The 26,461-nt window shown below is 41.2% G+C and overlaps 1 protein-coding gene across 2 annotated transcripts in view; it reads left to right on the forward strand.

Moving 5' to 3' along the window:
* The window catches only part of uvrag (UV radiation resistance associated gene), an 85,565-nt gene that overhangs the window by 20,321 nt on the left and 38,783 nt on the right, over positions 1-26,461 (forward strand). For both annotated transcript variants that reach the window (XM_020086091.2, XM_069539550.1), the window contains exons 8-12: positions 2,691-2,817; positions 9,429-9,513; positions 13,298-13,385; positions 13,633-13,693; positions 16,638-16,803. In XM_020086091.2, coding sequence (XP_019941650.1) covers positions 2,691-2,817; positions 9,429-9,513; positions 13,298-13,385; positions 13,633-13,693; positions 16,638-16,803 — 527 coding nt within the window. The remainder of the gene's footprint in view (positions 1-2,690; positions 2,818-9,428; positions 9,514-13,297; positions 13,386-13,632; positions 13,694-16,637; positions 16,804-26,461) is intronic.

A 26,461-nucleotide genomic window follows, 5' to 3' on the forward strand; every position in this document is an offset into this window, starting at 1 on the left:
AAGACCGTGTCTCTGTTTTCCTGTGTACAAGTTTCGCCTCTCTCCCATCTCTCTATTATCCATGTCTTTCTCTCTGTGTTTTTCTCTTCCAACTGTTCCAGCTCATTCAGTTCTTAGTCATAATTCTGCACAGTCCTTAAATGTCAGCTCTTAAATCTGCCTTTGCATGTTTTCATCGTATGGTTCTGTTAACCTCCAAACTCTCTCCTTCATCTACTGTGCACCACATTCACTTCCATCAGTCCATGGATCCCTTGTGCTGTTCCTCATTAGCAGGCTCCCCCTCAACCAAATAGAGACATGAAGCCTGATAAAGGGACATCCCATAGAGAGGTGAAGAGGTTGACTAATGACCTGCACTCTGATGCTGCTGCTGGTCAGGGAGCATGTGGTGAGAGAGACGCCTGTTGAAAGTTGGGTTACATGGAGATAAAAACAGATGCTCATCTGGAGTTGATGGCCTTTTTTTCTGCGGTTTCTCACCAGGGTCAGTGTTTGAGTTTGTGTGTGTCCACACGTCTGCATGTGCCATGATTTTCTAGTTTTATTTAGAGAAAGGCGACTTTGTCTTTGGCAGCTACATCCTTCTCTATACAGTTGTGTATAAATGCTCATTCACAGCTGCAACAGAATCAAACCACTTTGCACTGCCGGCATGTGTCCTGTTCTATATATATTTGACCTCACTGCTGCTACCTCACACTCAGTACATGTCACTGTCTGTAGCAGCTCAAAACGACTTGTGTTGACAACTGCCTGATTAGATTTCTGCTCAGGTTGAAGCTGAGAGACTGTGGCATGATTTCTGAGATCAAAAAACCCGTGGCTTAACATTGGTGCATCTAGGCCGTCCCAATTCAAAGGCTTCTTCAAATGCAGAAATTCCTCCTTCCCCTCCCAAACAACAGAGGGTGCAATGGGTGGATCCTTCTCAGGCTAACAAATCCCATGATTAATTGTGGTGGTGACAAAGCTAACAAGCTAGCACTGTGAGCAATCTATTTGCTGTAAGTACAGTGACTCAAAGTAGCTGACGATGCAACAGTAATGGTGAGACAAGCTGGGGACGCATAATGGAAATCCGCTGTAGGAAAAGATTGTTTGCCAAAGTCCTCTTATAGGTCATAGCAAAATCATACAAACAGGTGGAAACAGTTACCACAGCTCTGTTAAATGGCCTCCTTACTTCAGCTTCCCGTTTAACACACAATTATGAGAACTGTTGGCTAGAATGTAGCGTTCAGTAACATTCATTATGACTGTGTACCATGTAGATGACCCTGTAAACCATTTACTTTCAGTGATGTGATAAGTCAACATGTCTGCAGTGAAATGTTAAATGTTGAAGGAGGGAACTGTCAGTCAAATACTGCCGGTACACGCCCACCGTCCTGAGAGACGAGTTGAATCAGGCATAATAAGTGGAATCACCTGTGTGGGCAGACCTGGGGCTTTTAATATAACCATGAGGTCGTGGCATCAGCAGAAATATTAAAGAAATGGAACAAATGAAAAACATGTTAAGTTACCTGTTTTTATAAAAGTAAAGGCAAAAGAACATATTACCACTTGTTTTCACTTATGGCAGAAACAGTATTTGACAGATTCTTGACAGAACCTACCATCCCATCTTTATTAGTTGTAACCAGTAACATATAATAAATGTCCATACCAGTGAACTGTTGCTGTTAAAGCTGAATGTAATGCAGCTCAAATGCATGATGTGGATTACAGTTGTGGGTCTAGAATTTTTCTAAATCGGGGGCCATTAAGGGGCCACAATTCACACAAAGGGGCCAATTACATATCCAACATCCAGGAACAATTCCTGATGCAGTAAGGTGACCATATAAGTTATTCCTTTTTTACTGTATATTCCATTGTGTACTTCAAAAAAGCTTAGAACATAAACATTCACATTTGTTGGTAAGTGACAAGATTTTTAAATACTACTCACAGGACAGGGCCACTTCAGGGGCCAGTCAGATTTCAGCTGGGGCCAGTGCTCCCCTGCCCCTGGAACCACCCCTGCAGTGATTTCCTTCTTGTTCTGACCTGTCAAAAAAGGAAATTCATATTATTTAGCAATTATTAAAAAAAAACATTATTTAGTAATAATTGTGAATATACTACATTATTAATAATAAGCAGTGTGAAATAAGTGGCTAAATAAAACACATTTTTTTAAACATTGCAATATAAATGTTTGTGATGATGGTGTAAACATATCCTTTCACTCTGTTGCCCCTGACAAAAAACATACCCTCCTGTAAGTCCAGGTTCTGGGTCCACGTACATGTGAGGCTCATCTCCTCACATGTTATTAAAACAGCTGCTCGCATGCTGACAGCCAGACCTCCACACCAAGTTAACAAAACCTTTTCGCCATCAACACTGATCTCAGAGCTCAGCCAGATGTTTTCAATAGTTAAATAATTCTCCACCTTTCTTGTCATTAGTTGTTGATAGTGGATTCTAGATTAGTGACGGTGAATATTAGCTCAGGAGATAAGAATTAAATCAGTGGGACTTGGGATCAACCTGCGAAAACATGGCTTGTTTTCGAGGGAGCTAGTAGGACTTTTGGGATCTTTATAAAAGGTAATAAACATCAAAATCACTGTGACCACATGCATCCTCTCTCTCTCTCTGTGTTTTCTCTCCATATCTGTCTCGTCCTCTGTTTGCAGAAGAAAGAGCGGGAGTGCATGCAGCTCAGAATAGCCGTGCTGCGCAGCGAGCTACAGCGGCAGAGGAAGGCACTCGGCAGGGAGATAGACCTGCGACAGAAGGAGAGGGCACAGCTTCAGAAGAAAGGTAAAGCTGATGGAATCTCATACAACATGTACATGTGGACTCATGTGCCTGTTAACACAACACTACACACGTATATATGTTGTAAGCTTTCCCAGTTAATGGAATGTAGGTCACAGACTTTTTTGTGTTCAACTTCTGCAGCACACTCTCTAGTTAATAATTTCTCTAGTTGTAGTTTTCAAGATGACCCAATGACAGTTTATAAGTATATTTGAAATAGTATGGTCCAGTGAATGGTGATTCCAAGTTCAAAAGTAAAACAATCTGTCGTTTCCACCCCACACATAATTTTACTGCCTTGAGGAGAGAACAGTGACCTTCTCTCTCAAATTGAAATAATGCCCAATGTCATTAGATAATAATGTGAATGCTGTATACACATAAAAGCAATCATTGCTCTATGTCGTCAGTGCAGTAAATCAGTGTTTAACCAGAGCTAACATGATTTTACTGCTGGTAATAAAAATAAAAGGCACTGAACATTCTGCAACTCATTTTGTTGTCTCATGTGTTTCTGCATAACTCAAATCCAGTTTGTAAGATCTTAAGACTTAATACAATCTCACAAAAATCCCCAGTCCTTTAATAATTAACCACAAAATGCTGTTTCAGCTGCTCATTTTCAAGAGAATAGGGAATTTTCTTTTGACGTACTTGGCAATCGAGGATAACCAGGATCTTTTTCATTTTTATTTAGAATAATACACTAAATTCCCTTGGTTATTACTTATTATAATACGTTGATTTACCTCATTCCCTTATTATACCCTCAGTAAAATTGCTCAGTAGCTCTGTGTACAATTCAATCAACAACCCTCCCCCACCCAAAATGCATTTCCTTGACTTGTAATTTTCCATGGTATTGTGTGACCAGTGATACAAAAGAGTAAGTTATAGATACGTTCATTACAAATGTAAAAGATGTTCATCATGCGTTAGAGTCAGTTTACAGGACATAAACACTGCCCTGTTAATTTCTACGTGTGATTTTTATTCAGGAAACTCCAATTTTAAACGGCTCGGTGAAGACTTCAGGGCTGCCTGACAGCAGCAGGTAGAACTATGTGTGCCTTGTATTACCTGCTCAATGTGGAGTACACCAGAGTACAGTAGAGAGTGTTGTCACATACAGGAAACCTCAGTCACACTCCTGGTCAGAGGATTGCAGTCACTCAACACACACACACACACACACACACACACACACACACACACACACACACACACACACACACACGCACATACATACAAAAGAACAGTGTTTGTGCAGTGGTGTCATTTCATCAACCCTGTGAAGTCTGAGAGCTGAGGAGAGTTTTATTAGTGCCTGTTACTGTTCATAGGGAAATAAAGGGCCTATGAAAAGGTAATGTGATTTGGCTGGTAAATATATGCACGCACATATAAATCACTAACACATATGCAGGTGTATGTGGTAATGCTTTTAACTTAAGTCACCTCTATTGCCAATTTGGTTTTGTGCTTCTCACGGTGCTTGTGAAAATGCAGGTTAATTTGAGGGAAAAGCTCATGATGAGCTGAGCTGAGCAGCAAACCTGCGCTGACCTCCGGATAATCTCCTGAAATTATCCAGAGGGGTAAATGAGAATTACAGAGTCAGTGGCTACGGACATTCTCTGGAGTTTCTCCTGTCAGCCCCCTAGATAAAACTCTGGGTAATGTCCGAGTGAGCCAGTGTGAGAACACAGAAGGAGATTGTTTACACTTGACTGTTATGAACTGGACAATCTCCTGCTGCGCTGTTCATGCGTGAAAGTCCGGACCCAATTGTGCAGACATTCCCGGGAGTTCATGTCTGAAAATGGCTCTACTGTAGAGTTTGTCTGTTTTTGTGCAGTTTAAACTGACTCATATTTTGGTCCTCCTGCCATCATCAGTGGAGTTTGTCTTGAAGCAGGCCAGATGCTCTCTTTCAGAAACCTTTGTCTGTAAGATCAGCCTGCTGTTTGGCCAAAGGGCAGGGCACCTCTCTGAGTCTCCAACCTGAGGTGGGGATTGTCAATGATTAGCATGAAGTCTGCACATGAATGCGGCGATCACCCTCACTCAGAGACACAGCACTAAGAGGGTCGAAGGGAGACGTTTTCCTTTGTGGTGCATTTCTAAAAACTGGCTGTTAATCCTCTGCTGCTTTACCTGTCACCACTCTGTCTACAGCCAAAACAAAAGACGTGGCTGCCCTCCTACTCTGCAGCTCTTTCATGGCTTTTTACCAGACTGGACAGGTGCTTATTAAGAAAGAGAAGGGGAAAAAAATCCTTCAGCTGGTTTCAAGAGGAAAATGGTATTTTAGGATAGATTGAAAAATCGTAGCTGAATAGGGCTATGCTGAAATGTTTTTGGGGTTCTTCCCAGACTCATAACTCAAAAGCCAAAAACCATATGCTGTTGGGCTTTGCTCTGCTTCAGCTTGTTGTTTAACTTCTCCAATCAGCCTGCACATTCATTTGTTTCACAATCAGAACACCCCCACATTAATTAGTTAGGATACTCCTGAAGACAGGTGTTTATAGTATTCCATACAGCAGCTGATTTTGTGTCTGATTATATTTACATTGGCACCACAACATGTTTGTTTCATCTGATCTGTGCTTCATCTTTCATTTTGGAGACACATGTGATTTTATCAATCGTGGCTTAAATTTCATTCCAAACCTTTCCTTTCCCACATAAACGAGAAGATTTAATACAGATTGCTCAACAGGCAAACTAGTGGCTAAGGACCAATGATTTATATCCCCATTTACTGTCAATGTTGATTCAATTAGTGTTTAATTTGCAGAATTTTCACACATTCCAGTGCTTATTAGACACAGGTTTCTTTGGAAGTTTTATTGACAGTTTGTGTAAGAACAATGCTATGCAGTACATCCCCACAGGGCATCTGGCATGGACCTAATCTCATATCCTAGTCACGCTGTTTAGGACGTCTTCTCTACCTGGCCGTGTGGTCTTCCCATCCTTCAAGCAGTATTCAAGCCCATTAGCAAATTTATCTTAACAGCATGTTATTTCCCACAAAAGCAGCCTCCTCAAAACAAATGGCCCTGGAAACCCAAACATACAGTGGAGAATCTGCAGGTGTGTGCATGGACATGTGGTTCAGAAGATAAAGATCAGATAAATGTTGCCTGTCCACTTTTGGTAAAGTGATGTAGCGTGTCGCTGTGAACTTGCTGATGCCTATACATTGTTTGTCATAGACATGTGCTGCCGTCTTACCCATCCTGGGCAGTGTTATCATGGTAAGCCCTGAAAAACATCAGCGTTCGGTATCATCACGATGACAGGTTTACGACTGGCTCTTCGACGCCCGCTGATTTACAGCAAGGACAGTGAAATCATAGCTGGAGTGTAGAAAAATGTTGTTCTCCTCTTCACACGCACACATACTCACGCAAGCCCACCAAATGTCTTTCACACAAAGCATAACATAGGACATGTGAGCATGACTGACTTTTTATTTTATTTTTTTATATAAACAGCTGTGAATGTGAAATAAAGTCTGTCCTTCCTGCCTCCAGAAAAAATGGGTTTGGTTTTTGTGGGGGTCGCACTCTTGTGACAATTTCCTCCACTCCGATTTTCCTTTTTCCACCTTAAGCAGCGACATAAATCAGGTCCGTTAGCAGCGTTTATCGTGCTTAACGGTAGTTATTCTCGCAATCTGTAACACAGCCAAGGCTCCCGAGCAATAAATGTCAGTGGTTGGGTTTCTCAAGTGTGAGGAACACAGTTGTGTGAAGGTAAGGTGTGTGTGTGTGTGGATGTATTTGTCACCTCAGAGAAAAGGTCTCATATTGAAACTATCATCATTAGGGCTCTTTTAGCTGCAGCTTTACACGTCTACATCCTTCAGCTGGCTGCCATCTTGGCTCAGAATACGGGGTTGACAGTTACTGAAGTCTAACACTCTAATCACGCATGAGGATGTCGGTCTACCTATTTCCTGTCCTTTTTGTTAACTCCCCTGACATTCTACTCTGTCTCTATCTCACAATTGAACCTTTTTCTTTTAGATAGTTGGATTACGGCTCGGCAATATGGCCCAAAAAATAACATCACGATAACAATGTTAATATCAGTCAATATTGATCATTCAAAAACTATGTTTTGCTCCTGAGTGAAAGTTGTGGTTTTAAACTCCTGTTGACATTACAAAGAATGATGTGTTATACCTCCTCACTGTGTTTGCACAATGCCTAAGTAAGACATCCATATATATTGAGCCTTTGTTATATTGATATTGATGAAAATTATATTGCCATAATTATTGATATTGTAAGATAGATAATTTCTTATTTCTGTATATTTAAACACAATGAAATTCCATTCAGCAGTAATCGCTATTTAGTACCTTTTTATTATATTATATGAAGAGACTTGTGAAAACAAGGCAAAGATAGATTTCTAGATATGTTCTGCACAGATGTTCACATTCAATATGGCCTCCTAAGCATTTTCATAGCCGCTGAGTAGATCTCTAGGTTGTTTCATTGATTGTGATTTTAATTTGACTTGATGGAATGCACTCAGCATCACACCTACCTTCATTTCCATCATGTTACCCTCGTGGATGCTGCGTGGATTACATGTCCTGACATGGATAACCTGACTTATCGCTCTTGAGCTTTTGCACTGTAAAACTTGTAATGTCCTGTCAGCAGAGTGGCTGTCGCAGCTGCATTTCTCTCTGACTCCCACACAGTCCACAGTCAGCTGTCAGGGGACCTTGCTGTCTTCTGTCTGAAAGAAGAAACTATAATGAGATTTAATGAGATTTAATACCTTTGTAGGATTATAATGCCTCCTCCCCTTTTTGGATCCTGAGTTAATATCTCATTTTTAGTATTGAAGATCGTGTGTCAACACGGAAATGACATGAGTACCTCCTGAATGCTGCCATGTTTCATGCTGTTGTTATACGCTGTTCCATCTTTTCATCATGCAAACTGGAACAGGTTAGAAGGATTTCTAGAGAGGGAAAAAAAGCATGGATAAAACAGATAGGACATAGCTGGGCATTACATGAAAGCAAGCCTGCTGTAGAGGCCTGCGCAGTCAGTGTTAAAATGGGTTTTTATGTCATCGCTCACAGCAGAGGGTCTGTCTGATCTCTGTCTGACACTGTCTTCTGAGTTAATCTGATGGAGATACATCTGAGTACCTCTATTTTCTCCTTCTCTCCATCTGCGGTACTCACCATCTCCTTTCATCCTTCCCATGCTTGTTAGAGCGGCCGGGATGTGAGAGGGGAAATATGTGATAAAAAGCAGGTGCCGTGATCCATCTGATCACACATGTGATTTGACAGTCTAATTGCTCAGGACACACTTTCCTGCCAGCACCCGTCGGCCCACTCGAGTGAGGGTGGAGCTCACTGTTGCTCGGAGCTTAACAGAAACTCAGGTGAACACATGGTGAGATTTTAAAATTAGAACTGAACTTGCATTTTAAAGAAAGTGGGAATCCTGAGGAAATAAATGAAGTGAAGTTTGGAGCTGTCATTCATCTCTCTGAAGAATCACAGAATACCTTGTCGGTTATGATGCTTATTGTTGTTGTTTTTTTCATATGTAAAAAGAAAGGTAGACAGGAATCGATAGAACCATATTTGATGATGCAATTATACATCTGGGTTTTTACCAACTTCCTCCTACTCTTCCTGGGGATCTGTATGCCTTTCACTTTAAGTTATCAGTGCATTTTAAAAGGTGGCATTTAAAAACATCTAGATCATTATGTCACCGTAGAACTGTGGAGCGGCAGTGACATGATCCCAAGGTCTTCCTACATGGCTGCACTCTTCCCCATGTCCCACAGAGTTAGGGCCAGCCACCTTTGGGAGAAACCTCATTATTGATGTTTACATTCATAGTCTGAACATAAAGCAGGTGTGACTTCTGGCATGAGCAGCTTTGCTTTGTGGCCCTGTTCTCTCTTCATTTTGGAGGGCAATGCAATCTTTTTAATAATCCTCACAAGTTACATGCTATCTTTCTATCTCTAAAAGGCAATCACATTTTTCAGTTTTTTCCACAGTGTTGGGGAAATGTATAAGATTGATAAAAATGTGGATCATATGTAATAACAGCTGCATTGTTACCAGGTCCTTTGTGCATTAAATAGTGACAACTCTTGAAAGTCAGATTTTGTTTTTATTCGCCCACCATCCCACGCTGTGTGATTCTACATGAACATAGATTAGATAAATGCTCTGTTACAACCCTAAATTATACTTTGCTTCTATATGGTTTCATGCTACACTGAGTTATTGTGTGCTTGCCAATACTGCGGTTACACAACTTCTACAAGATGTTTCATTGCTGTCCCTTATCTGCCTGATTTTATTTATTTGCCTGGCTCTGTATTTAGAGTCTGACAAATCCTGTAATTTGCATACATGTGTTGTTTATTTATATGTGCTGTCAAAAGGAAATGCTTTTGGCCTTATCAAAGGTGTTTTATGCAGCTCAAGTTTTAACAGTGGATGGCTGCCAACGAAACCCAAGCCCACCTGGCTGTTTAGATGTAGTGGAAGAGAACACACACCTGATAATTTACTCCTTTTTCCTTTCTGTCTCTGTCAGAGGATGCGTTCGCTGCTCAGCACGAGAGTCTGAAGGAGGAGAAAGAATCCCTAACCAAGCTGCAGAAAGAATGCACTGCCAAGAGGTATGCATAAACCTGTAATTAGCTATTGCTTTATTTCTGCATCGAAAACACATTTTTCAATTGCATTTATCTCGTTGCCGGGGGCCCATCGAATGATGTGATCCAGTGTGTTGCTCAATGGTATTGAATTGTGATGAGATTACATCCTGCACTCTGCCTCCCACCTTGCTCTTTCAAAACAAGGGGATGTTTTTGTGGCTGGCCCTGCCTATTTATGTGTCCTCAGAGTTTGCACGTTGTGCTAAAACCCCTATCAGCCTGTGTTTGTCTTGGCCCTCGGGGAGATGTGTGCGGATGGTGCCGACTCTGGATACAGCTTTGTTTGTCAGGGGAGAGCCTGGCAGTCACAGAGAATAAACCAGAGCCCCAGTGAGGCTGACGGGCCCCACAGACCCCCGCAAACAGGAAATGAATACAGAAAGTTGTACATCTGTTCGATATTCATTCCTAAGAAATATCGGTGTTTTGGGTTTGTCATAGAATAATCTCTTTTTAATTTTTATCAATTTGTTTTACTATTTTTAAGGGAAAGGTTGTGTTGACACATGCACCTCTTTTCAAGGCCTTTCACCATTCCTGTTTATCAGGTCAATTTAATCGAACAACTTAACTCAAAACAGTGACAGGGACAGAAATCAGTCATATTATGAATTAATTATTACTGATTTACTGTAGTAGACATAAATTGATGTGATTACTCTTTTTAAAAGTACTTTCTGAACTCCATTTACAACTGTATCTGTGAATCTGTGATCTCCATCCAGCTTTAGATCTAAATATGATTTTAACCTCATTAAGTTTACGTGATGCCTCGGGAAAAGAGTGATTCCTGTGTTGACTGGCTAAGGGCTGCTAGCTGCCTAGCTTATTTTCACCCACATACTTGGTATATGTTGACTGACAACACAATTGCATTTACTCTTGTGTTCATTGTGGTCACAATACATCCCTGACCACCTCCGGAGGTGGTTTGGTTGAATCACTATCCGTCCTCAGTGCATTTTGGGTGCATTTAGAAATGTAAACGTGGTCAAGCTCTATCAAACTGCACTCTGATGACACAAATCCCATGTTAATGCCAAGTTTAATTGAGGTATTTGCCTGTGACGTGAGTAAGCAAAATTGCCCTCAAATTGTTGTAAACATTTGTAAATATAATTTCTTTATTTGAAGATCATGTTATACAGATTTGCATCCAGTTTGAGTCTGATTTCTCTTCATATGTTTCTCATTTCTTTTCCCACTAATCATCACAACTTTCTCAGGCAGTCCTTACAGGTAACTGACGAAATTAGCCTTTCGTGATATCTAGCCAGTGCAGAAGTTTTGGTACCATACTAAGTTAGTACTTTAAAAGGGCCTGATCCCTAAATACTAACATAGCTGTGTCTCAGTTCAAAGGCCACCTTCTTCATGGGATGTGTAAACCGGAAAGTCCGAAATTAAATCTTCTGGTCTACATAGGATTTCCATGATCTGTTTCACCAGCTTGTCCCACCTTCACTGCTGTCTATCAACAGAGCTCCAGTTGGACACGACAGGAAAGTTTTAATGCCCCTTTGTTTTTAAACACCATTAGCTATTTGGTTCAGTTGAAGTGTGATGCTGAAGCATGAGATGTCTCATCGCTTGCCATTTATTTCCTTGAAAAATGGATGAGATGAAATGAAAAATCACTGAAGCGCAATAAATCCCAGGAAAGTTTGGCCTGAGAAATATCCACTGGTGTTTCTCGCAGGATAGAAGGAGGCATTTGTCAGCTGCGTTTGGAGGAGCCTTCGAAATGGGCGCGCCACTGTTACGCAATCTCACTTCAAATGCAGCCTTTGAAGGATGCAGCCCCTTAATTGAGACACAGCTCATAGAGGATATTTGAAAGCAGCTCCGACTCGTTAATGCAAAATGAGTTTGACAGTTCACTGTAGTTTGACAAATTGGGAAATGCACATATTTACTTTTCAGCAGAGGGTAAGATGAGACCATCTACACCACATTTATATCTCTCCATTAAGTATGAGGCTGTGGCCAGGCGGTTAACTTAATATAAAAACTGTGTCAAATGGGGAGAAAATCAATTGTTTGGTTTGTACTTGAATGTGAAAACTTTTTCCAAAACTGTTGGACACTAGCAGGTTGTGTGTATTTGCTTACTTCTGGCAGGTAATATGTCGATTACCACAAAGTATTTTGTTTATGACTGGCATACATTAAGAAGGACAGTGGTGGGAAACTTTAGTTTGCATGTTTTAGGAAAAGGGTTTGTAAAGGCTTTGCATCGTGGTTTAGCCAATTGGAAGTGGCAGGTCCTGCTGGACAGATGTGTTATTTCAGGTCAGACTATCATTACACACCAATCTGTCTCCTCTCTTAGATACACAAAGCAGCCGCACACACGGAAAAGGGTAATGATAAGAGACTGCTAACCACAGGCAAAGCCAAATAGGAAATTCATGTGAAAGGCGAGGAGCGTGAATGGGAGGATGCATCACATTCAATAACAATTTTTCCCCCAAAATCTCTTTTCATCTGCATTTAATGATGGACTCTTACCCACAAGTGGTGGTGTAAGTGTTGGACAGGACACCCAAGGGAGAGAATCACTCACTCACTCGCTCACACGCACACACACACACACACACACACACACACGCCATCCAAACAAAGACATAAGAAGTCACAGGAACTTATGTGTTCTTTTTATTTATTGTTCAAATATTCAAAAGCTTATTTTAGCAACATTTACCTGTAAATAAGTTAATACGTTTTTATAACATTGTATTATTAAAGAAATAAGTTTAAATTCAGAAAGTTATTTGAATCGTGATTAATTTAATAGTTCAACAGATCTGTGCTATGTGTCCTTTTTATTCCCGTATTCCATATACTGTACTTTCCCTGTAGTCATTAGCACAGCCCTAGCTTTATTTTATAGGTCCCAAACAGCTATTAACATCCATTACATAATTGTAATACAGCAGATAAAGTTTCTACATTAAATTTCTGGAACACAATGTAATTTTGAGGATTAGAAAAAATAAACCCCAGAATAAAACAATCCCACTGTGTAGGCTGATAGTTCACAACTTGTTTTGCCCATTGATCTGATTATAAGTTATAAATGTATTTTCTTCATCTTTAATACTTGACTGAATCATATGGTTGTGTGCCTTGCACAAAGAGAATATCACCATATACTCGTTCTCACTATGTGTTACATAACTCAGGCCAAACCACAGCTGACACTGACAGCTACTGGGGCAAACAGAGAATTTTCCACTTTCCATTGGTCATAATTGCTGAACGTCTTCCAGCCTGTTTTGATAATGTGACAAGCTGGGGTTGATGGACCCAGCAAAGCTAATTGGGGCTGTCCTGTTATGGATATAGAATGGCCAGTAATTTGGCAGTTGTGTTATTTTACTTGAGTTTTTTTAACAGTCAAACTTAATATAACTCAGTGCTGACTCAGTTAGCACCCTCCCAAGCGTGGCCCAGACAGAAAGCAGACTGGCCTCAGATTGACATTGACCTGCTATCACATCCCTACGCCGCATTCTGTCTCCCCGTTCATCGTATTTTCCATTACCAGTGGGTCCCAGTGGAGCAATAAGCAGCCTGGATGATTTCTACTCCTTATTTCCACTTCTTCCCGTCTCCTCCAGCTACGCTTCTTCTCATGATAATCTCATTTCTGCACTTTCTCTAGTCTCTCCTTTGTCCACCTCTCTTTAACTGCAGCTTTCATCTCATTGTGTTGTCCTTGTGTCTGGTTTTGTCTCTCCAGGGAGCAGTTCCTCAAGTCCAACGCCCAGCTCACCTTCCGCTGTCGTCAGCTCCTCTCTGAACTTTCCTACATCTACCCCATTGATTCGGTGAGTTGGGTTAGTAGTAGTAGTAGTTAGTAGATGGTACACTGCTGCACAGTCATCACCCATCTTTTAAACCTGCTGCTCTGAAATGCAACTAAAGCTTTTAAATGCTGACAATGACTTAATGATTTAAAACAAGTGTGAGTGCCGGCACAGCTGGTGTTTTTTCCCATGAAGATTTTCATCTTGTCTGGGTCTGTTTCTGCTGTCTGATCATCTTTAATATGAAACCTCTTATTTAAATTCCCAGGCTAATCAGTCAGATTATGTCATCTGCGGAGTGAAGCTGCCAAACTCTGAAGACTTTCAAGGTAATTCATTATGTGCCTGCTTGTGTGTTTCAGGGTTACAGGAGGATAAGGTGTGATAAGGCGTGCAGAATAAATGTTATGTCTTAGCTTTAATGCTTATGGAGATGTTTGTCAAAGCAGAACAGTTTAAATTTGAAGGCAGCTGATATCATAGATACAGTATCTATGATATCATCATTTTTGGCTTCTCAACATGGTAATTAGGGTATTATGTGCATGAATAACAAGTGTGTTATTTTAATGGCTAAAATACATAATGACATAATTGACTCATCAGTCATGAGCCATTATTTTTACCTGCCAGGAAAGATTGACAACCTTCTTCACTCTGGCTAGTGCAATCAAAATCACAATTCACCCACTCATGACAACATGTTTGCCCTCATACAGAAATAGCTGAACACCAATTAAATGACTTTCCTTCGGCAAAGACAGTATTGTAATGTTAATTACGAGACAGACAAACCTTGCTAGGTGTATTTTTGCTTCTCTAATTATTATGTTAAATGTCAGGGGTTTGGTGTTTGAATGCTGGGTAGCTTGTGTGTGAACAGCCTTTCTGATCTCTTGCTTACTGCTGATGGAGCACTATCACAGTTTTGTATGTGGTTCCCAACCCCCTGTGAGATCCACAAAACCCTCATGTTTTCATATTAAAAACACAGCGGGACATAAAGTGCAGTCAGCAGGCAGGTACAGCCACAAAGCTCTTGTTATCATTTTTGGTGGTGCAGGTTAGCGAAGGGGTCACGCTGAATATGTTGTGATAAATGGGATTTGCTGTCACAGCGAGGGGAAACTTGATGACTTCATGACTTCGCAGATGAACAGGGGGGCCTGACTGAATGGGTGGTGAATGGTTCGCTTTGGTCTGCAGCACTTGTCTGACACTGAGAACACACTGGTCACTGTCCATTCAACAGTCTCTCACTCCACTTCCTCACAGCTGGTGAGACCAAGTGGGCCTCTGAAGCTATAACTCAAAAAGGGCTGTCCCAGTCTCCTCCGCTCCCTGCTGTCACACTCCACCTGTTACAATTCCTTTAAGAGCACAGACGTGCAGAAGTGACAGTAGTTACAGTCAGCCCTTTTGTGCTGGCAGTGCTTGTTCCCATGTTTCTTCTGCCTGCGAGCCCTGCACAGGTGGAGCACTGAGTAAACTACTCAGCATGTGCTGTAGCAGATAAAATTGGCTAACGGAGAGCATAATGCACTTAGTGCAAACTAGCTTTTTCAACATGCTATTCAACCTGGTCAGGTGACTTGTGGGTTGAGAAATGCAATTATAATTTATATTCAAACTCCAACTGCCGTGACCACTATGACCAGGCCATCTTTACACAGAGAGCATGTCTGCTGTGGAGCTGCTATGTTAGGATTCTCGTATCACTACTGTATTTACTTGAATAAAAATAGGGCTATGTACTCAACTAAATGCCAGGACTCTATGGTATTAAAGCCCTGCATCTTCCTGTCCTGCAAATATTTCACAATAAAAACCTTGTTAAAACCCTTTGAAACAGGTACAGGAAGGGTTACAAACATTTGTGCTTATGACATATTCAACAGATAGACATTGACTGTGGTGAAAGATAATTTTCACTGGCTGTTTTGCTCTCAACTGTGGTAGGTGGAGAAAATAGTTGAGACCCAGACTCACGCAGGCAGTGTGGCTGCTGGTAACATGGGCACCAAAGTGACAAGCAAGATGTTCCACGAAGAACATTCACAACGCATGCAGTGTGGCCCAGACATTATATATCTCACTACATGTAGAGTCTTATATTAGGGAGGTAGTAAACTTGCTGACCCCTGCTCTCATTTGCGTGAGGTCTGTCCCTGAGAGAGATTGTTCAAGTCCAGAACCGCCTGAATGGGTGTTTAAGTTGGGTTGAAAAGGCCTACAGGGGAGGATGTTCCGCATTAAGAGACCAGGGTCAGAGTTAGCTGGAGTCCTAATCCCTGTGGGGGTCAAAGTGGAACAGGATGGCACTGAAGTTCATCTGCGCTTTACATTTGACTAAGCCTACCTTGTCAGCTCAGCCTGACCAGGTACCAACAGTCTCCAGTTGCACCCTAAGGTGTCTCTTTTAGTAGCATGTCCTTTACTTGACCTAATATTCCTGTTAGAGTGACGCATCATCCGAAAGCACCAGAGGCCAGGAAGCTGTTTACTTCAGGTACTTTAGCTGCCATTGAGTGAAAAAATGCAGGAAGACGAGTGATACAAAGCAGGCTTTTTGTGTTAAATTGAAAAACACACAGTATGAGCCAAGGAGTTCACCACTCAATATTGTCATAGTCTATTATTTCAAAGCATTAAGATAAAAACCACTGTGTTTAGGTCTTTGCCTGAAGCAGTGTCCTGCTGCTGTTGGAGAATGTGAAACCACTTAGCGTGTAGTCTTGGAACCATTTTTTTTGCTTAAAGTGAGATGGTTTGCTGTTTTGTTTCCCTGTCAGAACATCTCAGAGGCATCCAGTCGTCCTCCCTCAAAGTTACTTGGGCTCAGAGGGGATCGTTCCATGTGATGCTTTTGCTTCCTGAGTGCACATCTCGTAGAAATGATCCCACTGCAGCCAATGTTTTGTATGTTTGTGTGTGTTTTATGCTATGTGTGCTATGCCACATTCTGTATCACTTTCAAAACACTTTCCCACATGAATGAAAGTCTGCTCATCCTCCTGTGAATACTTGGCTACCCAGAAATCTTCAAAGTTTATCCATTTTTGTTTGGAACCACATGATGTGCACATGGTTTATGGAAACATAATTTATGAAAGTACATTCCAAACAAAAACATGCTCTGAAGTTTTAGAAATAATAAAAAAGTGACTGATTAACATTGATTGATTTTCATTCATGTAGGTTATCTTAAAGTTTCTCTCCTGCTCTACCTAATGTGACTTACTGGGGCCTTTTGTTTGACTTTGTGTCCTGCAGCAAAGGATGATGGGAGCGTGGCAGTCGCCTTGGGTTACACAGCGCACCTGGTCCTGATGATCTCGTGCTTCCTGCAGATCCCTCTAAGATATCCCGTGATCCACAAAGGTTCACGCTCCTCCATCAAGGACACCATCACCGACAGACTCACGGAGAAGGAGAGAGAGTAAGTCAGCTGAATATTTGAATGGGAACACCGACCGTCTAATCTGAATATATTCTTTGGTCAAAAACACTGACGAAGTCTAGCTTCTTTGCTGCACGATGCTCAATGACAACTAAAGTGTAGTGTTGTTATTTCTGCCAATTAATGAAAGAGGATACTCTCTTGTGGACGATGTTAGGGTTTACTATAGCTCTTGGTCAGCCTTGTATGGACTGCACAAGTTTCCCTTTCCCAAAATATTTGGATCATATGTACTGATGTTCAGATTAGGGGCTCTATTACTTTTACTGGACGATGTTACAGAATTGTTGTGTGCACGTGTATGTGCATGCATGTGTGTGTCTCTTAGTTACACACTGATTTCTGCTGGCAAAGACTTGCAACACTGTAGTCAACAATGTAACAGCCAGTTTGGCCTTTAGATGTTGCACTTTCTTCTTCTGTCTGTTACACAATCTTAGTTTCTATGTGACGATAACTTCATTTATCTCACTGTGACCACAGGATTTTCATCAAGGTATATTATAATCGTTTCAATTGTTGGATAAAATACATAATTTTTTACATTGGCACTAACGTTCTGCAATGCTTGCTTTGGAAATTACTTTAACTTTATTAAATTTAGAAAAATTACAACGTCTCAATGTCTCGTAGGTTTTGGGAAACCAGTCTTTGGCTCAGCAGATGCACGAGAAAACATTTTTTTGCAACACATTTCTCTTGTTTCCAGCTTTTCCCTTATAGCCAGCAAAAGAAAAATCGAAATGGATTTCCCTGTGTGGGTTCTCGACTGTACATGTGGTTTAGAGACAGTAACTGGGAAGTGTGACATGATGCAGTTCTTGTCTGTCCGTCCATTGATGCATTTTTTTGCTGTACTTGTGTTGGCCAGGCTGGCAGTCGTTTTGGGTAAACTAGATCACAGTAACAGTAGTTAGCTTCCTGTGCAGTGTAGAGTAGAAGAGGGATGATATTTGTCTTCATCACACCCCTCAGCTGCAGCCCAATACATTTTCCTGCCTTCAGCTCGTGGTAGCTTCTGTTTTGTTTCCATAAATAAAACCAGATACATTTTAAGAGGATTTGGATTGGATGGGATAAAATACAGCAAATTGGGCCTCTCATGTGCCCATACCTTTAAAATACATTCTACATTCTTAGAAACTCAATTTACACCATGCATCTTTAATCTATTATTATTGTATCTATTGTCCATAAACATGATTGCTGTCTAGATGCACTTCAGCATTCTCAAGTTATTTGAATAATTAGATTACAAAAAAATCCTTATTTCAAATAAGGATTTAAATTTCTAGTAAATTTGGTTAAATTCATGTAACTGTTTTGTTGTTAGCGTGAGGTAGTGCGATCTTCGGTACCGGCTTTGTGGACGTGTACAGTTTGTTTGTTTGACAAACTGATTTAAGTGTTTGAATGGTTGTCATGTGTGTTTAGCTGAGCTTCTACCAGTCCTAAGAAGGCATAGCATGTCCATATTGAAACAACTTAATTTTGTATGTTTTACTTCGTCTGTGTGTGTAATGTCCACCGGGTTGCTGTTGCTGGCAAAAGTATTTTTTTATTCGATTACTTGAACAATCGATGGAATGATAGATAGAATACTCGATTACTGAGATAATTGATACCTCATGTTTCTTTTAAGACTCAAAAGTGGAAACTCTATGAACGTGCAGAGTCACTGAACTTGAAATTATTCCTTCTGTACAGCACTACAGTCCTCATGAAGCTTTGTTTTTCAACACATAACTAGAACAGTAGTGTTGACAGTGCATTGTCAGCTTTTAATTTGAAACTTCCTGTTGTGTTTTTAATTTTGAATCATTTGTTTCATTCATCCAACTATGCATCTTTAACAGCAGTGTGTGATGGCCATGCTTTTTCTTATTTACTGTTATTTAAATAGTTCAGATTACATTTTCTTATTGTCGTCCTGTTAATGTTCCTTGCTGGCACTCGGTTTTCGGAGCTTCACACCAGTGCATCTATACACAACACACTCTCACCAACACAGACGGCAGTAGTTTGTCTTGGGCTTAACTTCTGGATTCAGAGGCAGAGCCAGACATTAGGTGTTTAGACTGAGCGTACCAACCACGTTGCAAAGAGACCTCAGTACAGAAGCTTGTTTTTGCACCTAGAGACAAACATAGCTTGGACAGGATGTGCTGTCTTCTTCTTCAAGCTGTTTTGTTTTGCCCATGGTAACAACTTGAATTTACTCAGGTATTTAGTGAGTGAATCATGAAGTGCTGCTGAGACTGTAAATCACAGTGCCCATTATGTGCCTGTGTCTCTATCACACCTGAAAGCTGTAACCACTTGGATTCCTATCTTCACAGCATGATATCATTTTTGATGAATCAAACGTATTAACGAATGAAAAATCCCATGTAGACATACAGAGCAGTGTATGATAAACTGAGGATCAAACCTCTCCTGAGGTCTCTAGGGGCAGTTTGTGTAAGTCATGGAGTGTACCGGTTCTGTAATTACAGCACAGGCCAATGTAATGAAATTATTATTTGTACGTGTTATGGTTTTGTAACTATGCATCAAGTCAGAATTAAAACCCTGCTGCGTTACGATAATTGCATGCTTGGGGCACACATGCTCAAGTATGCACCTAACATGGATCTCAGCATTCCACACGTGCAAGACCCCCTTCAATAAGTGGGAGAGGATGAGTCATGAGGAAGATTATGTTCTAATCAGCTGTGTTGCTAATAGTCATGGTTGAATATGATTGCCCCCCTAGTGTCAAGAGGTAATGCAGTAGGTTCAAAGCAAATGGAGGAGGTAGAGAAAGAAGAAATTCCCCAGTCATGCTTGCACTCGACAGCTATTCACATCATGGCTTTGTTTAGCCTGGAAACGTGACCAGTCAGCGAGCTCACGTCTACACAGAAGAGTCCGACTCCCGCTCCCATTCAGACCAATTTTCATCTGTCCTGAAATCACAGCTGTTTATCTTAAATGGGGCGGGTTTGATTCAATGAGTGACAGAGGAGCGGCCAATGAGAGAGAAGCTGAGGCATTTTCGTTAATAACCAAGATGGCTGCAGCTATTGTGGAAACTGTGCTGAATCCACTATCAGAATGGAATGGTAGTTAGGCCTTGTCGATACCATCCATCTATCCATCCACTCATTCATCATTCTATGAGTCAATCAATCATTTATACCGCTTATCCTGTTGGGGTTGACTCAGCCAATCCCAGCTACCATTGGGCGAGAGGCAGCATACACCCTTGACAGGTCACTAGTGTATCGCAGGGACAACATATAGAGCTTAAAACTATTCCCACTCACATTGACACCTACGGTTAATTTAGAGTGTCCAATTAATCTAACCTGAATCTTGACCTTAGGCAACAGCGCTAAATACCCACCACTGTGCTGCTTGTCGATATCAACTGCATATTTTAGTAATTTGTATATTTGGGAATCAATTTTGAAAGATTATTTATTGAATAAAAATGCCAAACATTTTCTATGAAGTGCTGAGCTATCTGCTATGTGTTTCTGAATGCTCTAAAAGACTTGGGGGTCATTTGAAACTTGGAGGAGGCTCAGTATAGTGAATTTACACGTGAAAGCCTCATTTATGTCAAATTGGTTAACAAGTCTGAAATCAAGTACTTCACTTCTATCCTCATCTTATTCTGTGTTTATATGCTTATTGTGTAGCCAACCCTGCGTGCAATGCTATAGGGGTTAATAACTATTTTGCTCACCAGTGCCACTTTGTGCTGCACTCCCAGTCCAAAACAAGTCACTGCTTATCCTCAATTAAGGCACATATGAATGATGTGCAAATAACCCCAGATAATTTCCCATCTATTTGTCATACTAAGCAGACAAACAGCTGGGAGAAAGTGTGTGAGAAAAAGAGACACTATCAGACAACACAGTGAATGAGTGGCCATCTCTCTGTGTGGGTGATTATGTCATGGCAACAGCTGGAGAGGCTCCCTGGGAGTCACTTTACACATTTCCAGTCCTAAAATGCAGGATATTTACATTAGCATCTAGCAACAAAAAATAAACCCGCAGGCTGTTGAACAGACACGACAATCCAGCAGCACCCTTAGGTGTCACGGAGTGGGGCAAAACACTCCAGCAAACTTAAACCCCCCCCCTCCACATGTTTATGACCCCTGAGGCCCCAGCGGGCTGCAGACACACAGCAAAATGATGTGTGGCGAGACGGAAAGCAACAAGCGGAGCTTTAAAAGTGTACAGAAAAGGGGTGATTAAAGTGTCGGAAAGAGGCAGCCGGTGGTGATAAGTGAGGTGGCTTGGGATCAGTTTCTCAAAGTGTGGCAGGATTACCAAGCAGTCAGTCAATTATAATGGTACGCACCCAGGAATGTTGTGTTATTTTAGTTGTGTGTTGCACTGTAGGCCCCTGTTGTACGGTAATTGTCCTAACCCCTCTTTTGCAATGCGATGAATCCTTTAGCTTTTTTTAGAATCACACATCTTTTAATGTAAGGCTCAGTGTTCTCTCCTATTCTGTGGTTTCACTGCAGAACCTGTGGATACAAGTTTCAGTAGCTAAAATATCTGACCCAATTATGATCCAACATAAGAGTCCCTTTTGTTAATCTAAAATATCACTGTTGACATTTGAGAAAGAAAATGTGTTAGTCCTAGCCAGTTAATTAGAGTGTTACAAGCACAGGACATTCAGTGTGGTGTGAACAAATATTAATATATTTGACTTTGGCCAATATCACTTTATTTATTTCCACCTGTTAGAATAATGGTTGCCTTATTTCATATAGCTTGGTATTTTGCCACAAAAAGAGGCCTGTGCTGGTCTGAACCGTGTTACCCTTCAGCACTTGGACACAGACCAGGGTCTGGCCCTGCTAGAGTGTTTAACAGTTAGGTGTGGAAGATAACCTCTCTGTTTGGCTGTCCGTAGGATGTGGCTTTTTTAGGGTCTCCAAATCCTCCTCCTCCCTGTCAGAGATGTTCTCTGAAATCAGTGGACTCTAACAGCATCCCACATTTTGTCCAGTGGAGAGCACAGTTCCAGTGTTTCTGATTGCCTAGGGGAGAAGTCGGGCGATGCGATCCAGATGTCCAGTGTTTGATTGAGACCAGAACCCAGCCATTAAAAAGTGAGCGCTGCGTCATATAGACTTTCACCCTAAATTGAGGCGAATCAGTTTTTGTAAAATTGACTGTCTTTATCATTGGCTGAAAGCAAATCGGATGTAAGTGGGATTTACACATCACTGCTTGGTTCAGTCACAAAAGAAACTGCTGGTGGAGGGACTGAACATGAAGGGCAGGGGAGGAAGGCTAGCTTAAGACCAGAGGAACCTGTGAGCCAAAAGAAAAGAGGTTATTGTTCCGGGGATTCAGTGGTTTCATGGAGCATGTGCATAGGAGTGAGGGGATTGCCCCCAAATTACCCTGCCCTAGGTTGCACAGCAGACAGAGAATAGCACTGTAAGCCTGCAGGGCATGATCACGCTCAATCTATATCATAGGGACACACACAAAAATATAGATTTGTCAGTAATATCAGAGGGTATACTTTCTGTCTCATCCCCTTTGGTATGACAGGTTCGATCTCATCTACAGACGTTAAATATATCTCTTCTGAGATATTTTCTGCTAGTACTGTACAGTGGGTATGAATGGCATTTTATTATTTTCACCTGATAACATTCACCATCTTTAGATGTACCAAATTCATTATTTCCTCACAGTATGTGCTACAATTAACTGAAATTAATAGTTTCGGGTTTGGTGCAATGTCAATCTCCTGTAGAACATGAACATTTGAATGACACAATTGTGTTTTTTATCAGAGACTGCCTATTGTCTTGCACTGTAAAATAAATCCTGCTATTCAAGCAGTGTCATATGCACATGTTTGGTAGTGGTTTGGTTACATAGTTACTGCACTCTTCATTGAAGACATGGGCAATCAACTTGAGAATCAGCAAATAGCTCATTATTGGGCTCTGTATGTCAACTGCAAATACAGCACGGGACCAGACAGCATGTTTACTTGCCTTTTGAGGTTTTCTACCAAATCACTCAAGGACAATGGCAGGAATGGTATATTTATCTCTGTTCAGTCTTTGTCCATACTTCATTAAAAAGATAACAAGAAGCATGTGTGCTGGATGGCTTTCTGAAGGATGCTATAGGTTGAAAGGAAAGACTCAGCCAGCTGTGAGCATTCAATAGTATTGTATACTTGCTCATAGACTGAGAAATGGATGTACATGCCACAGTCTTTGTGTCAATATCAGAGATGACAGTAAAACCTAATAGCTGGTTTTGCCTTCCTCTGCTATTTGCTTTAACTTATGATGTTTTTCACCGTGTTGAAATTTTGGCCCACACTTCTTTACTCAATTTGTTTAATTGAACCACATTGGATGGTTTTTAGAGCATGAACGGCCTGTTTAAGGTCATGCCACAGCATCCCAATTGGATTCAAGTCAGCTCTTTGACTAGACCACTTCAAAACCTTGGCAAATGTGAGACAAGCCTTTGTGTTCTTTTTGGTCGGCAGTGGTTTGCGCCTTACAGCTAGTGTCTTTTTTATTGTGGGGCAAGGGAGAGCTGCAGTTCTTTCCATGTTTATCTGTGATCTTTTTTGACCTCCTTGATCAATTCTAGAAATGCTCTTGGGTGAATTTTGGTTGGCTAACCACTCCTGGGAGGGTTCAGCACTGCTCAAGTGTTAACATTTGTAGATATGGCTCACGCCATGGTTTGTTGGAGCCTCAGAGCGTTAGCATTGGCTTTGTAACAGGTCTTTAGTTTGTGGCATCGTGTGTTGCTTTCCTTTCAGTCTTCCTCGTGTTGCCAGACAGGTTCTAGTTTAGTGATGTTTAGATTGAACAGTTCTGGCATTAATCATGCCGGTGTGTGATATTGAACCCAAATATAAATGAAATGTGGTTAATTGGTTGATTTAGAAACTAATTAGTATTATGCATTGCTCACGGTAGGTTTGCATAGCTTTCCACCTTCAATAGATGAAATCATTATTTAAAAATGGCATTTTGTGTTTACTTGGGTAATCCTCCTCAGCGGCCACTTCACCAAGGCACTTCACTCAGGCACTTCTGTGCCTGAGGACATCACAGTAGAGTCTTAGCCTTTGTAATGCAGCTATGTCACGTTCGTGAGACTACTGTGAAGTTGGATTAGTGATCCTATATATAGGTGTTCTAATTGTTTGCTTTAGTGTCGGATCACATACCATTTTTTAGAAACTGTCATTGAACTGATGTTCCTCATTGACTAAGTTTTTGGTGAAAGGGAATACAGTGAATGGTCCTGGTCAGACTGCTCATCTCCAGCTCTGCTTGTCATTAAAACAATGGCAGAAAACAAAAGAAAAGGATTGAGAAAATTAGAGTTTGGGGTTTGGGAACCGGGGGTCAGCGGAACCCTGGATATTCTTAAGAGCCGTGATGAAAACCCAGTGTGACAGAGCAAGCAACCGCCACATCACTCAGGAGACACTTTAACGGCATAGACCAAGATGGCGAAACAGTTATACTGGGGTCTTAAGTGCAGCAGTGGTCATTAAAATAGCATTCACTGACAGATGCTCATTGTAATCATTTCTCAGATATTGAAAATTACAGCTCACTGTGATTTATATAGTAACCACTGCCATTAGAGCCTTGACAGTTGCAAGGCAGGTGTTTTTTTTTAAAAAGCAGACCAAAATGATTTATGAGCCTGTGCTGTTTGAAATTGCACATTAAAGAGATTGTGAACCCCCCCACCCCCTCCCTCCATACCTCCACCACCACTACCATTAAAAAAAGACGTGTACTGGCCAGTCCTGGTCTCCACCATGTGCAGAACTGTTGTTTTGCACATTTTTGGAGTATTAATTAGGATGTCTAAACAGGCAAGCCAACACATGTGGAGACTTCAGCATGTGTATACATTACAGCAGGTCAGCCAGTCACTAGGTCTCTTCCCACCGTATTCTCATGGACCTCAGAATAGCTGAGGACGACCACCCACCTGCAGGTCTGTGTCCTACTTTATACTCCTTTTAATACAATGGACCCACAAGGTGAGAGAGGGGAGTCGGATGTACTTGAGCATGCGTAAACATACATGCTCGCTAGTTTGCACAAGAAGCACCCACGGACCCTGTGGCCTTGTTTTTCTTATACAATGGTTTTAACAGGGCTGCCTGAAGAGACGATGGCCGTTACAATTTAAAGAAACAGGGCTGAGGTGGACTCAGCACCCTCCATTTTGGCTCTGTTATTGTATTTTACGCGATCCGAGAGCACCACCAGTGTCAAATAGCCCGTGTGTACAAAGAGAAATACATATACAAGGTGAGACGAGAGAGGCACCGTATCTGTCACCTTTTCTGTTTGCACAAATAGCATAGTGAGTCTGAAAGATCCTCAGAGGCCCCTGTAGTGCAGTCCAGTGGCACAGTGTCGACACAGTATCATCTACAGATGAAAGAAATATAACTCAACAGGAGAAAAAGTGGAGCAAGGAGTGTGTTTTTATTTTAAGAGCTGGACAGGAAGAAAGTGCAACAAACTATTACTAGTTCTTATCATTGTATGTTTAATGCTTGTTTCCTCCTTTTAACAAGAGTACCTGCTATATATTTGAAGGTTGCCTGTGTAGAGAATGGGTGTCTAGACGCTGCAGTAAAAGAGCTGGCAGGCCAGGAGTGTATATATTCTCACTCGTAAAGACAGGGGACTTTCCTGTGAGATGTAGCTTTTGTCTTTTTACAGTTTCATGCCTCCACACTTATTAATTACATATTTTGTGTCTATAGACTGAGCCAGCACTTACATGTTAACTATCCTACCTTTTTAGGGTAGAAAAAAAAGAGAAGAGTGATTTTTTTTTATGACAGAAAAAAAAGTGACAGATTTACTTCTGCTCTAAACTCACTGTCAATTCTTTTTCATCTTTTTGTCCATTGCACGCAGAGTTTAATATTAGCTAAATGAAAACAGCTTTCATGTTTAAGTAATCAGTTCTTTAGATGGACACTAAAGTGAGTGGGTGTGTTGATTGTGGTTGCTTGTCATATCCAGTTTGCTGTGTTAGCTGTGCAGACATGACCCGTCAGCGGAGCTGCCACTGAGCCGAGCAGGAGAAGGATGTGCTTACAGAAGAAAGGGTTTGATTAAGGAAAGTGAGGAAACAGGAGGAGGACTGCTGGGAAAGAGATGATTTGATGTGATTTGAATGTACAACAAAATTTAACAAAAAACCCGAACAGTATCGTGACAAGGTGCAAGGAAGTGAAGTAAGCATGACCTCATCTAAAAACATCACAAAAACAAGTTGTGTTCAGCCAGTGGGAAAGCAGACAGTGCCACAAACAGTACTTCTTCAGTCTTTGTGTGAGTCTTTCTGGTCCGTGCCTGTTTATACTGGACCCTCCATCCTGATGGACTGACAGCAGTCTGATTTGGGCCGGCACATACTTCAGGCCTGTAATTTATTTCATCCTGTTTAGTGTTTGTGCCTCTGGCTGAGTGATAAAAGATGGTGTTCTGCCTCCTCTCACTCTGCCTTCTTAGGTCTCTCCCATGCACGCACCACTGTAAAGTTTTAGTTATGGCTATTGTTCCCCAATATTGATCCCAGAG

This window comes from Paralichthys olivaceus, chromosome 15 (assembly GCF_024713975.1).
Source record: "Paralichthys olivaceus isolate ysfri-2021 chromosome 15, ASM2471397v2, whole genome shotgun sequence".
Lineage (NCBI taxonomy): Eukaryota > Metazoa > Chordata > Actinopteri > Pleuronectiformes > Paralichthyidae > Paralichthys > Paralichthys olivaceus.